Source organism: Lolium rigidum, chromosome 2 (assembly GCF_022539505.1).
Source record: "Lolium rigidum isolate FL_2022 chromosome 2, APGP_CSIRO_Lrig_0.1, whole genome shotgun sequence".
Taxonomy (NCBI): domain Eukaryota; kingdom Viridiplantae; phylum Streptophyta; class Magnoliopsida; order Poales; family Poaceae; genus Lolium; species Lolium rigidum.
In genome coordinates, this window is record NC_061509.1 from 267,674,173 (window position 1) to 267,688,121 (window position 13,949).

Here is a 13,949-nt window from a genome sequence, read left to right on the forward strand (position 1 = left end):
CTCTTGTCCCCATCCTTAAAGCAATAGGCAAATCCGACGATTCCATTATATTGCTTGTTGACCTTTCTTCAGGCACATCAGCCTTAACAACCTGTAATTTCCCCTACGGCTGTGGCTCCCCCTGTTCTTCAATCCTTGGTCTCCGTGAGTCAAAACGAAGATCCTGCTCTTCATTTGGCTTTGGCCAGCTTCTAACATGTGACAATTCTGGTACAACAAGTGGTATAGACTCAACTATCATAGGCTATTGAGGTTGTTGTTGCTCCACATGAGGACAGCTGTTGTTACTTGCACTTCTGCCACTTGCACTCTCCCCCTCTTGACCAACAATATTCAGTGGCTGGTCAAGCCCTTCAAATATAGCACTCAAATTTCCCTTTTTTCACCATAAAAGGGGTTATATTCCTAGAAAGTAACATCAAGACTTACAAATGTGTGTCGCTTAGAGGGACTCCAACATTTATATTCTTGTTGTCCATCAGGATAGCCAATTGTAACATCCCAAAATTTTCCAAAATTTTGGAATGTAAATATAATAAAATATGTTCATTGAACTTCTTGTCTTTGTTGAAATTTTCGAAGAAATTGAAACTTTTCCGGACTTGTTTAAACTTTTCTCAGCCATGCTCAAAACATCATATAAGAGTGGATTGATATGACTATCGAAAATTATAAATCTTGGTTGAGGAAATTTTATACAAATTCGATTTGTGTGTTGTGCTTTATCACTTGGATCTAAGTGGTATTTAAAACATTTGTCCAAACCTTACTGTCTTATTTATAGAGTGAATAATATGACTTTCCCAAGAGAGGAAATAATATGACATTTCCAAAAAAAAAATGGTTTGGAAAATATTTATTTGTGGTGTTATTGGAATTTTATTGCATTCCATATTTATGATGTATTTTATTCATTTCCAAAAGAAAATAAAATAAATGAGATGAGGATAACATGACATCCTTGAATATTGAGATGGAAATGATTTAAATGTTTTCTCCGTATGTTCTTATAAAGAGAATGATTTACAAAAATAAAATTGGGTGGAAAACATAATTCCTATGCCCATTATTAGTATTTTATTTTATTTGGATTTTCTGGAATTCCTATCTAAAGATTTGAAGATGCACTTAATAGCTCTAGGGTCAAGTTTTGTCACCGAGGAGTCAAACACCTTTGGCGGAACCACAAACTTGTTCTCTCCTAGCAATAGTTCGCAAGGAGATTTCATATCTAGTATTCTTGAGGGCATGCGATTGATAAGAAACGTAGCAGTCATCACTGCCTCACTCTAGAGGAATTGAGGGGACATTCATGGTATACATCAATGATCGAGCCACTTCTAAAATGTGGTGGATCTTTCTCTCTTGCACTCCATTTTTAGGTGGATGTCTAGATATGGTGTCTGATGTAGAATACCATGATTAGATAGGAATCCGCCAAACTTCTTGTTAATATATTATGTCCCATTATCTGATCTGGGAATTTGGACCTGCACCTTGAACTGGGTTTTAACATATGCATAGGAATTCTGGAAGCAAGAAAGCACTTCATCCTTATGCTTCATAAGGTACACCCAAGTCATTCGAAAATAACAGTCAATGAATGCCACAAAATACTTCATCCCACTCATAGAGGAAATAGGACATGTCCACACATCAGAATGCACAAGCATAAACGAGGATATACTTAGCCCCTTACTCACATAGGTGTTTCTACTATGTTTAGCATTCTCACATGCTTCACACTTAAGATTGTTCTTATCAACTTCACTCATTACACCCGGAAAGACTTTAGTCATTTTATCAAAAGCAACATGCCCCATTCTACAATGATGCATCATAGCAATTTTCTCCTTCTCCAGCAGTGCTGCAACTAGTGCTGAACCTTCTAGCTTCCATGATTCATCACGGTCCATGTATCAAAGGCGTAGGTTCCAATCTTCCTTCCACTCAGCCTCTCCTGTATAAAGAATACATATCTATCAACGATTACACGACTTAGAGAGAGTAAATTCACAGAAAATGCAGGAACATGTAGGACTGATGATAGCTTAATATTTCTCGTGCACTGAACAACTCCAGTTCCTTTGATTGGTTGAGCTGTACCAGCAATCTGAATTGTTTCTTGATGCATTGGAGTGCCTGGCCCATATGATTCGAACTCTCCGATGCTACCAACAACATGTTTGGAGGCTCCAGAGTCTAGTATCCATTCTGAATTTAGTCTATGCATAGCTATAGAGGCACTTTCAGTCTTACCTTCATCCGAGTAGACAAAGTGAGCCAAATGCCCAAAACTTGCATCGGTTTGCTGCTCTCCCATCCTCACTTCACTCTGGCTTGAACTAGGCTGTCCTTGCCTTTCATTCATGGCTGACATGTTTGCTCTAGCACTCACTTGATGGTTGGCATACCCTGCATTCCTACCTCTAACTCCCATGAAATTTCCTTGGCCATACCCCCTTCCATGGCCACGCCGTGGAGCAAAACAATTATGACTTAGATGCCATTTTATTCCACAATTGTGGCAATCACGTGTCTCTTGCCTATTTGACACATAGTAAGCTGGTTTAGGTAAAACCTCCACTTTCTCCATTTGTTTTAGCCTAGTTTCTTCTTGTGCCATAGCTGCAATTGCCTCTTCCAGTATAGGCATTTGAGGAAGATGCATCAGCGCAGCCCTCCTGCCCTCAAATGCAAGATTCAGTCTCTCCAAAAATTTCATCACCCTTTTTGCCTCAATCCACTTCTTCACTGCTGCCGCATATTCTGAATGGGGCAGCACCAAGGGGGCCAGGTGAAAGGATCGTATGCCGCACCTAGAGGGGGGGGTGAATAGGTGCTAACCAATTTTTAGTTCTTTTTCAATTTAGGCTTGACACAAAAGGTAAATTCTCTAGATATGCAACTAAGTGAATTTACCTACATGACAAGGCTAACAACTAAGCAAGATATAGCTAGGCAATATAAGAGATAGAATAGGATAGAGGTAACCGAGAGTGGAGCACGCGATGACACGGAGATGATTCCCGTAGTTTCCTTCCTTTGCAAGAAGGTACGTCTACGTTTGGAGGAGTGTGGTTGCTACGAAAGCCAAACCAACAGCCACGAAGGCTTCACTCAAATCTCCGGTGAGCAACGCCACGAAGGCCTAGCCCACTTCCACTAAGGGATTTCCTCGAGGCGGAAACCGGGCCTTTACAAGGTTCTTGGGGCACACATCCACAACCAAATTGGAGGCTCCCAAATCTGTTACAACACAACAATCAACAACAATACATCAACACAAATCAACTAGGGAACCAAATAGGAACACTAGCATGAGATCCCTCAAACAAGAGAGGGGAAATGAAGAACGCTTCGGTGAGGATATAGATCGGTGTCTTCTCCTTCGAATCCCCAAAGATCAAGAGCTTTGGTTGGGGGAGGAAGGAGATCTTGCAAATCTTGTGTTCTTGAGGTGGCTCTAATGGTGGTGAAGCTTGGCAGATTTTTCTTGCAATGATTGAGCAACTCTGTCCCTTTGGAGAAGAAAGCTATTTATATGGGTGGAGCTTTCGGATCCGACCGTTGGGGACGAATTCCACTTACACCGGAAGTTCCGCCGAGATGGCCGGAAGTTTCGGCTTCCACCGGAAGTACCGGCCATTCGGGCCGGAACTTCCGCCCTTGATAAAATTCCTGCAAAGCAAAAGAAGGGGCGGAACTTGGGCGGAACTTCCGGTGGCCGGAAGTTCCGGCCAAGTTCCGCCAAGTTCCGAAACTTGCGAAAACCTTACTCGGACTATACCGAGCGACAAACACGGAATTCCGAACTTGCCCGGAAGTTGGGCGGAAGTTCCGCTGACCGGAACTTCCGGCCAACTCCACCGGAACTTCCGGTCCCGAAGAGAAAACCCGAGCACGGACGTCGCCGAGAAGCTTCGCTGAAAAGTCCGGCCGGAACTTCCGCCGGATTAGGCCGGAACTTCCGCCGGATACGTAAAACCGCGGAACTTCAGAACAGCTAAACCAATACACCGATCCAACATAATTTTTGATGGCTTGTACCTGTCTACATCAACACACATAAAAATATACATAGTGTTGACGTCAAACACACAAAACCCAAAAGGGCGGGAAATGTTCTTTCACCAGGTGATCCAGATCTGCCCATGCACGTCTCAACTCTCCCGCTCTCCCGCGTATGTCATTACTGATTTTTCACCTTGAGTCAAATCGTGTGTTGTGTCTTCAATTTGAGAGACCAACATGACATTTTCCTTGCCCGACTACATCTTTGACAGGGCATCCCATAACTCTGTTGATGTGGAAAGAGCTTCCTCTGATGTTGCAACAGTATGCGTCAAAGAATTTAGCAACCAAGCGAGAACTAGTGAATATGTAGCATTCCATTTCTTCCACTCCTGCCCCTTCTTTTCTTCAGGCTCAAGAACCTTTCCTAACATGTACCCTTCCATCGACTTTGTCCTTAGAATCAACATCCCCCTCTTGGACCAACTCAAATAACTTCCAACCCCATCGAGCTTGATCTCATTTGGCATGAGTTCTTCTTTGCAGCCAACAAGTTGGCCAGCTAGTCAGCAACTGCTATGTTATGTTTTAGGGTTTCTAACAGACCAACCTCACTTATATACCATCCCATATCACTTAGGCTAATGGACCACATGGGCCAGAATAGGAAGACAGACTGCTAGATAGAATGCCGCCCAACAGATATAATAGATTTTTTTAGTCATGAAAACTTTTTACTACTAGAAATCAGTTTTTTTACGGGGCGAGGTGACATAGAGTACATCTAATGATCAATGTAACAGCATCGCCATCTCGGATGCAGTGCTTAATTGGTCAGGCCCATTAGGGCTGGATCAGTTAATGTTGCTAGCGCAACTACGAGAGTGGCCTAATGGCTCCCGGGCTACATGTTGCTTGTTTTTAGAAAAAAATCGAAAACAGCATTTCGAAGTTTTCAAAAAAATCGGGACAACAATTCTTGATGTAGATAATAATGAAGTCTACTAGTGTACAAAATATCAGTCAGAAATTCGTTGTATTTTTGTCTCAGCAAAAATGACAAATGTGTGGAGCTGGGTGTGATGAACAGTACACAATTTGAAAAAAATGAAAACTTGTCATTTTTGTGTAGCGTAGAATACAACGATTTTTGAATCGAGATTTTTCACAGTGGCTGTGGTCAACAATGTCTGCACCAAGAATTATGTTTCCGATTTTTTTAAAATTACAAATGCCATTTTCGATTTTTCAAAAAAGGCCACCATGTAGCGCGGGCTCCATCTGTGGTTTCTGGCGCAACTACATGGTGTTTCTAACTTAGTAACGATAGTACCAACGCACGTGCTTCCTTCAGTCCATGTGTTTCTTCGTACCGACAGTATTGGTGACGAAGGGATGCTGAAACCTCCACTTGTGAGACATTGAGTTCGGGATAGCATAGAAGCTGAAACCTTACAACTTTTCAGACATTGGGTTCAGGATAACAACTGCAATCAGTGCATTGGCGACTGATATATATCTTGAATGCTTGGCCACAACTTATCACTTATCAGTGGCAAGAAACAGATGACAGTAAATTCATTCAGTGGGAGGCGACGTTCCCGTCGACAGCGAGGCGCCTGTGGTGACTTCGTCAATTTCAAGATCCAATCCGCCGGCTCAGTCTTCCGGAGGTGCTCATAGGGGTAGGGGTGTGCGTGTGTGCGTTCATAGGGGTGAGTGTATGCGCGTGTATGTGAGCGTCTGCGTTTGTACTGTGTTTCTCAAAAAAAAAAGAAACAGATGACAGTAAATGCTGTTTGTTGAAACTAGGAATAGACAGTCGGTGCTCCCGGTTCAAGCTTTCACATTTAATAGAGAAAACCTGAGTTGGTGAAGCGATTAGCTCACACCTTGTCTTGCAAGTAAGCAGGATACAACACACCCAAGGCACCAAGAGAAAGTATAGTAATACCCGGAAGCGGAAACATGAGATAGTGAAAAATGAAAAATATTGCAGCAAACAGAAAGGCAGATCATAATCCAACAGCATCGCTTCTAAGGAGATTGCATCAGGTAATAGGAACCTGTTCGGATCCTCTCCACTCCACGCTCCTGCATTGATGTATCCTCATGACAAAAAAGGAATAGATAAGACCGTGGCCGCATGCTCAAGCGGTGGGAGGTGGCAGGCCCACTCGGCCCCGTCGCTGTTAGCAGCTGTCAACTCTCGCCAACGTGCCGACTGGGATAATGGCGGCAGGGCTTGCCGCCTGGGTCCACGGTGGCATGTGTCACGTGGCACTTGGCTACCTTGCCACCATGGTACATTTTCCAATTTCACCATGAGCTGGTCCTTTCCATCATTACACTGGAGCATGTGGTCCAATCTGGTAAAAATTCGCTCTGGGAGAGCACTGGAGGAGCGGAGAGGGTCCGAACAAGTTCTAGGGCGTCGTATCTCTCCTCGTCATTTTCCTGGAGATCTGGGGATGCACAGTAGTCTTCACATATATTCCAGCGGCTGTAGTTCTCTTCACACCACTGCTCTAGTTTTGGACACTTATTAATAGATAACCGTTGGAGACTTGTGAGACTCTCAGGCACAGTCATGATTTCATCGCAATCATAGAGAGTTAACTCTTGGAGACTGGTGAGACTCTCTGGCAGAATCATAATGGCATTGCAGCTCCTGACCGTAAGTTCCTTGAGAGAGGCAAGTTCTCCTAACCATAGAGGCAGTGATGTCAAACTACTACATTCTTCCAGAGTTAATGATTGTAGTTGTGTGAGTTGTCTCAGGTTATCGGATAATTCCTGTAGCTTCCAGTAGTACTGTATTTCCAGATGCTGAAGAGACTTGAGCTCGCCTACCCATTCCATGGGTCCTTCCTGGAATGCCAATTTCAGTGATTTGAGGGAGTAGAGGGCCCGGGTGAGCTGTGGTGAGATCGTCAAATCACTGCAAAATTCGATTCTCAGATGACATAGGGCAGGTACTTGGTGAAGCAAACTCCACTGTAACATAGGCACATCAGTGTACTGAACTAACAGATGAGTACATACTGGAGAAGAAGATGAGGAAGCACCAATGTGTGCTGCGATCTCCCCCCATGACGTGAGCAAATTACCACTTCCGCTTATTTTCCAAGATGCAGCTCTAGGAAGTTGTGGTTTTATCCTCAACTTAGGGCAATAGCATATTTTCACTTTTTGAAGCGAAGGGAACATAGGCCCACTCGAAGTAGAGTCTGTTGTGTTCCATTCTTCCAGGTTTTCCATCCCCTTCAGAGTAAGCACTCGGAGGTTTGGTAGTTGGGCAAGGGGTGGTAGATGGGTGCACTTGGGCAAATCCCACATCACTATTCTGCCAAGATTAGGGAGGTAATTGCTAATATTCATGAGCCACCCCGGAAAATCTATACTACTGTAACCATCTATCATAAACTCCATTAAACTGGTTGGTGGCACTAGCTCCCTCAGCAACTCCATGTCTTCCACACATCTGTTAGCATCGCTGGTCCACTCTAATGTCAATTTTCTAATTTTCTGTTTTTTACTGAGATTTATACTGTTTGCCTCTTCTGTGCACTGCACATTTTCAAGCATCTCGATATGCAGCCTGTCAGGATTTGTAGGCTCAAGCAAGTATAGGTTGCTCCAACATTCAGTGCCATATGCATATACAGAAAAAAGTGGTAAACGGTGCAGCTGCTCCGCGATGATTCCATTCATTTTAGCCGCATATTTTGGAAGCCCACTAACGTTATTGCACCCACGGAGGTCCAGCTTCCTGAGGCGCTGGGCACTTCCTGGTATTCTAAGATGATATTCATTGTGAGACAAGTCCAGCTGCTGCATATTGGGAAGTGTGCATATACAATGAATGAAACTTTCTGTTTGATTTGCTGATGAGCGGTCAAAGATATAATGCACGCATCTTGTTAGATTCAAATACCGGAGTTCAGTGAGACTGCTGATGACTTCTGGTAGCCCTCTCAGATTTTCACACTCCGATAATTCCAAATGCTGGAGCTTGGTAAGGCCACCCAAAGCTTCCGTTATTCCTAAAACACCACCACAGTGTGATAAGTCCAGATATACCAGCTCTCTTAGTGTGCCAAATGACAATGGCAGTTTTTTTAGATTTCGGCAATGCGATAAGTCAAGATGCATCAGACCTTTCATTTCACTAATTGACTCAGGCAATCCCAAGAGATGTGTAGAGCCACAAAGGTTGAGATAATTCAATTTTGTGAGTTGGGCGATACACCTCAGATCCGTTCCACCATTGATATGTGGAACACTAAGATACCTCAACTGCTTAAGCTTACCAATAGAATCTGGCAACACCCTTAAAGAGTACGGGCTTACATCTAAGATTAAGACATGGAGGTGCCTAGCTTGTGAATATGCATTAGCATGGAACTGATTTTCTTTCAATCTACCATCAGGATGGTCCACAATATGCAGCGCCTTTATCTTTGCAGGTGAAGTAGCTGATGACTTCAATGGCTTGGTACAATCTGTAAGATATGCATAGCGGCAGTTGGGCCCCTTCAAGTAAAATTCGTCAGCCATAACTGATCTTGCGAGGTCATGCACCAGGTCATGCATGGTGAATAATGTAGCATCTTCCCTTGCGTAGGAACGTTCGGCAACGGTCTGCACATGATTAATTGGACCGAGTAAGAATTTTGAAACTTGAAAAATAGATCCACACAGCAGCTTGCACAGATTCACGGTTAAAAGACATGTTGGTTGTTAATGAACCATTGAAAACGTTTAGAAAGTTATTTGAAAGGGGAGCGGTGTTTTGGAACATGGGTGCATATGCTCCCTATATTTCGAAATGCATCTTACATACATTTTAAATAAAAAAAAAACAGAAAATAAAAGTTCGTACGTATATCTTCACGTGCTACGTGCTCATAAAGTCGTTTCATAAAAAATCGACTTATCATGTGACATGTGTAAAAAACACAAAATTCAGTGCTAAAAATAATGCTTTTCACAAGATAAACTTTCTCTTTTTTATATAGACCACACAAAATATTGGTTTTTCGTGAAATTTGACGAACACGCGTATATTATGGAGATGTACATGTACAATTTTTTTTTCAAATTTTTCGATATTTCAAAATATGATTTTTTGGTAGAGGGAGCATACGCACCCGGGAGCCGAATTGAATTTCCTTTGGTTTGCAAATACTAGGCGTGAGGGGTAGAGGGTTGAATAACTGGTTTTAAAGGTGAGGAGTTCAAGAAATCCAAAGAGCAAATGTCTAGGGGGTGTGGAGTTCTTCAGTTAAAAAATGATCAGAGAGTCTATGCAACATGTACATTTTTTAAACATCGGTCATTTGAAAACAGAAGTAGCAAAGTGGTTGTTCAACCATACATCATATAACTGTTTCCAAAAAAATTCTTAACATCTCCATAAATAAATCCACGTCATATGTGAGTTGTAGTGCAATACATAGATTAAAATAATGCGACAGTTTCTTGTGGATGTATGGATTAGTTAACTCACCTTGTAGTGTTGAAGAAATGACATCTCCAGTAGCTGCCTAACATAACTCTCACCGAGTTGCCAGGTAGATAATATATCATTATATGGCTCCATGAATCCAAGAGCAATCCATTGATGAATTAGATCATGTTTAATTATATTGTAGCCTTTTGGAAAGATTGCACAATAAGCAAAGCATAACTTCAAGGATGGATTATCTATGAAGTTGTAGCTCAACAACAAGGATGCAAGAACTTCATGTGTAGACGATGTATTTCTGGCATGAGGTAGATTCCAGATATGATTGGACCTGACTGAATCCCACACATCATATGGCTTCGATTTTAACATGTGTCCAAGTGATTGAGCAGCTAAAGGCACACCTCCACACTTTTTTGCAATTTCCTTTCCAATCGTCTCCAAACGCTCTTTGCAAGGATGAGCTTCAAAGTTGCATTTTTGTTTAATAATATCCCAGCACATTTCATATGTCAAAGGAGCTAAGCAGTATGGATCAACACTACCAATTTCTTTTGCTATGCTTTCTTCACGTGTGGTTACCACAACCATCACCTTGCTCCCCTCAGCCTGCTTTAGCATAACCTTCAATTTTTCAAGTTCAGAAGTACGCCTCTCCCACAGGTCATCCAAAATGATCAGAATCTTCTTATTACCAGCAAGTAGCTTTCCAAGACGATCATGAATGATCTTCAGCTCGTCTATCTTGCTATGCTCTTCCTTTTCTGATAATTGTGATATTACAGAATTTCCAATTTTTTTCAAGTCAAGTTTCTGGGACACATAGACCCACACCTTAGAGTACTCTTCGAACTGGGGATCCTTGTAAACCAATCTTGCCAAGGTGGTCTTTCCGATGCCTCCAAAGCCCCATATGGAAAGGAAGGTGGTCTTTGCAGGGATGCCCTTAGATAGACGACCCATGATCTTCTGTTTGTCATCAGTCCTCCCAATGGGATCTGTTTCTTCTGCATCTGCTAGTGTTTCCCGGATATCATGAACGGGCTGCTTGTCGCTGCGAGCATCTGCCGGAACACTATATTTCGTGTGGTCTTCTGATATCTTCTGTAGCCTCTGCTGCATCTCTTTCATCTTACTTGGCATCTTAAACTTCTTGACGACACCTTCCAACTGCACAAAAGATATAACTTAATATGTCAGTACCACAGAAGACAAGCAAACCAAATACAGTTTTATGGTTAAACAAATGACTGTTAGCTTTTAGCCTGGGTTTCCTACTAGAACTTGTATATGGTGGCAAATACATGCATTTAACCGGGTTTAATGGGTTGGTTTCTTGATATGGGTTTAATTGGTTCACGTTGATATAGGCCAAGCAAGTTAACAGATGGGTTTGGTTTGGGTTTATGGTGGAAACAGTTAGGTGTGGGTCTAAGAAATTTGGTTCCCAACAGATAAAAACCATGGTGTAGAACCAGCTTGTTATATTGGTTCCTCGCACGAAGGAGAGTTCCTGCCTCCTGGCGTCCTACACCAGCGAAGCGAAGAAAAGGCCACCCGGCCAACCCTTCGCCATTGTCGGCGGAAGCAACTCGGATGTGTCGTCTTTGCTTCTCTTCCTCAGCTTTGGGGAGCCGGACTCGAGTCTGATCCATGGCCAGTCTCAGGAGCCGGTGCGGGTGGGTGAGGATCGCAGTGAGGGGAACCGCAGACAAGGCTGTCGCATCGGCCCTGCGCAAAATGCATTGCTGGGACGGTGGTCTGATCGATCGGTGGCAGCCTGGTGGAGCTGGTACTGCCGGAGGGAGGCGGTCGGCGCTGCGCTGCTGCATCAGGTGGAGAGTGGGTGCACGAGCTCAGCGAGGACAGGGCTTAATGCGCGGGAACGAGTTCCTCCACTCAGTTCATTTCAGTGCCATCCGCGGCGACGATGAGGTCCTCCTTGCATGATGTGCCGTGTATGAATTAGTAGTGCCAGGTTTGCATGTATCGATTTTAAAAGGCTGGTACAATGGTACTGTCAGCTTTAACTCGTCCGCTCGTTGACGGTACCAGCGCCAGCACGCTGCAGTTTCCTGACGAATCTGAACAGGCACTACCTCTCGACCTCGCTCTTCGGCGCCACTACGATGGTACCACCGCCCTCCCGCTTAATTCTCGGCGAGCTTGCGCTATTTGATGAGCCACTAAGCATGCTGAGCAAGGAGGACGAAGTGGGTTAGGCCCTGCTCAGCTAGTAATTGAGAGCTTTCGGGTGCACGAGTGGGACAGTGGGTAACTGATCTCAAACGGTCAAACCACAAGCTGAAACCACGGTTCTTGCCTTCAGTCTACTTTGGTACAGGACTACAGGTGGAGATATCACGTGTTCCTTGTTTGTTTGGTTTGGGTGCACAATTCGGTGGGTCAGTTTGGTTTGGTTTGCCTGTCAAATGGTTTCAGTTTGAAACTTTGGATACAGTTGAGCCCCCCAACCATTCTCAGGTTGATCTATATGTATATCAGGACTCGAAGACAAGGGTTTGATTTTTTTTTTTTTGCTTTCTTTTCGCCTGGAATTAGATGCATGAAATTCAGGCAAAATCTAGAACAAGGCAGTGAAGACATGGCCGGCGACAAAGCTGTTTCCAGGCATGCTTTTTCGATTCCAAACGCCTCATCTTATCCCCCATGATTTCCTATTTATTTTATGCAGTATACATGGAGATCGATTCCCCAGTGGCTCCGCCGTCTTTTATGGAGCATGGCCGCCGAGCCGGGAGCGAAGTTATACCGAGCCACAAAAGTTCCATATTTTTCGCAAACAAAGAGATGAAAGTTCCATCAGTGCGGCATATATATACTGTAGCATAAGATGTAGTTCATACCAGGTTGCTGTCAGCTTCGAAGTCATCAAGCATGTCTGAGATCTCATACAAGGCGTCCTTGAGCCGCTTCAGCCACAGGCGCGTAGGTTTGTCCGTGATAGAACGCCTTTCGGCCTCGCTGAGTACGGCTTCCACCGACTCAAGTGTTATCTTCATCTTCTCCATATCCTTCCTCAAGTTCTTGTGCAGCTTGAACTTGCCTTTAATGGCAGAACCGATCTCTTTGATCACCACCTTGATGACACCCGAGGCGACCATGCCCCCGACGACGACGGCTGCGGCCATTGCTGCTGCGAGTGGGTGGTACGCTCCTGGTTTGGGTGGGTCTTACGGGGACAGCAGCAGCGTAGGAGTAGAAGAGAAAAGGGAATTTGGTGCTGGGTTGACCTTGGCTATGCGGGGTCCATGTGTCAGTGACTTGAAGTACCAGCCACCCACAGCCAAACAGTACTGAGAAGTAACAGAGGCCACATAAAACATGCGTGGCTGAACAGAATCACCAATTTCTGAAGACAGGCCATATATTGGAAGCGTTTGCTTGCCTGATTTTTGATGCATGGAATGGGGCGCCTCTGTTATTTTGCAGTGTTAGTGTTAGGACATTTCTAGCAGCCCGACGCATTTCGAACACCTCTACCTTCAAACCATTGGTCTGACTATCCTACCGGTTGTCGCTATCGTTCTGCGTTAGATCGATGAACATAGGCATCACCCACGGTGACATAGGCATACCCAATGGGCCTGCCGAATAAGGTACCCGAGGATATTTGGAGGCCTACGACCCGAAGCTTTCAAGGTTCGGAAGCCCAGTAAATACCGATATGGAAGATAAAGCTAGATTAGGAATAAAGAGTCATGTAATTGTACGGGAAGGACTTCGATAGTCTCCCGGAGTTTGTAACTTGTACGACACGGAAAGCCTCGGCTCCACTTCCTATATAAAGGGGAGACGGGGGTGAAAGAAAGGATCGAATCCAGTGTCAACATAACCCTAGTTTTTCATAGTCGAGCACCTTTTTCGGCTTAACCTTCGAGATCTACTTGCCCTCTACTTTCTACGAAAACCCAAGTCTACAATATGCACACATTGACAAGTTAATCCCTTGTTAATTGGCGCCGTTTGTGGGAATTAGAGGCTACGAGGAGGTGATCTCGATGGCATCATCAACATCGTCGACAACAAGAAACGTGATGGATGGAGGTAAACATGCCAAACCTGATCTCGTCGATTTTGTTCCTCGCCCTCCCGCCCGTTTGCATGCATATGCCGATCTGGAGGAGTCGATGGAGATGACGTTCGAGAGTTTCCACTTCCGTGTCGGGAAAGAAGGATCGCATCGCCTAGCGGCACCAATTTTTTCGGGATCGTTAGCGGCCGATTCCGATTTCTCAAAATCATCATCATCATCAATCGAGTTAGGCGATGAGGAGGTTTCGCCGCCAAGCTTCATCAAGCCCGCCATCGGTGGAGAACTCGCCGATCTGCTCGGCGGCATGTCTTTCGGGTCGTTCACGGGCTCCGATCTGAGCAGCAACTCGGAGAGCGTCGACAACTTCGACTTCATCGACATATGTACTTCTATTCGGGACGTCTTTGC

At 44.2% G+C, this 13,949-nt stretch overlaps 1 protein-coding gene across 1 annotated transcript; it reads right to left on the minus strand.

Moving 5' to 3' along the window:
* Positions 1-6,214: 6,214 nt before the first annotated feature.
* LOC124693405 (putative disease resistance protein RGA3) lies at positions 6,215-12,664 on the minus strand. Its single transcript, XM_047226881.1, has 3 exons — positions 12,352-12,664; positions 9,527-10,654; positions 6,215-8,658 (listed from the first exon to the last, which is right to left on the minus strand). The coding sequence occupies exons 1-3, from the start codon at positions 12,634-12,636 to the stop codon at positions 6,334-6,336; spliced, it is 3,738 nt and encodes a 1,245-aa protein (XP_047082837.1). The 5' UTR covers positions 12,637-12,664; the 3' UTR covers positions 6,215-6,333.
* Between the last annotated feature and the right edge of the window lie 1,285 nt (positions 12,665-13,949).

Bases quoted from the DNA above. Each gene is read 5' to 3' on its own strand.
- LOC124693405 (XM_047226881.1), bottom strand. From the start codon at position 12,636: ATGGCCGCAGCCGTCGTCGTCGGGGGCATGGTCGCCTCGGGTGTCATC. The intron at 10,655-12,351 runs GTATGAACTACA...TCTTTTGTGCAG, and splicing joins TCGAAGCTGACAGCAACCTG to TTGGAAGGTGTCGTCAAGAA. The intron at 8,659-9,526 runs GTGAGTTAACTA...AATCATGTGCAG, and splicing joins CATTTCTTCAACACTACAAG to ACCGTTGCCGAACGTTCCTA.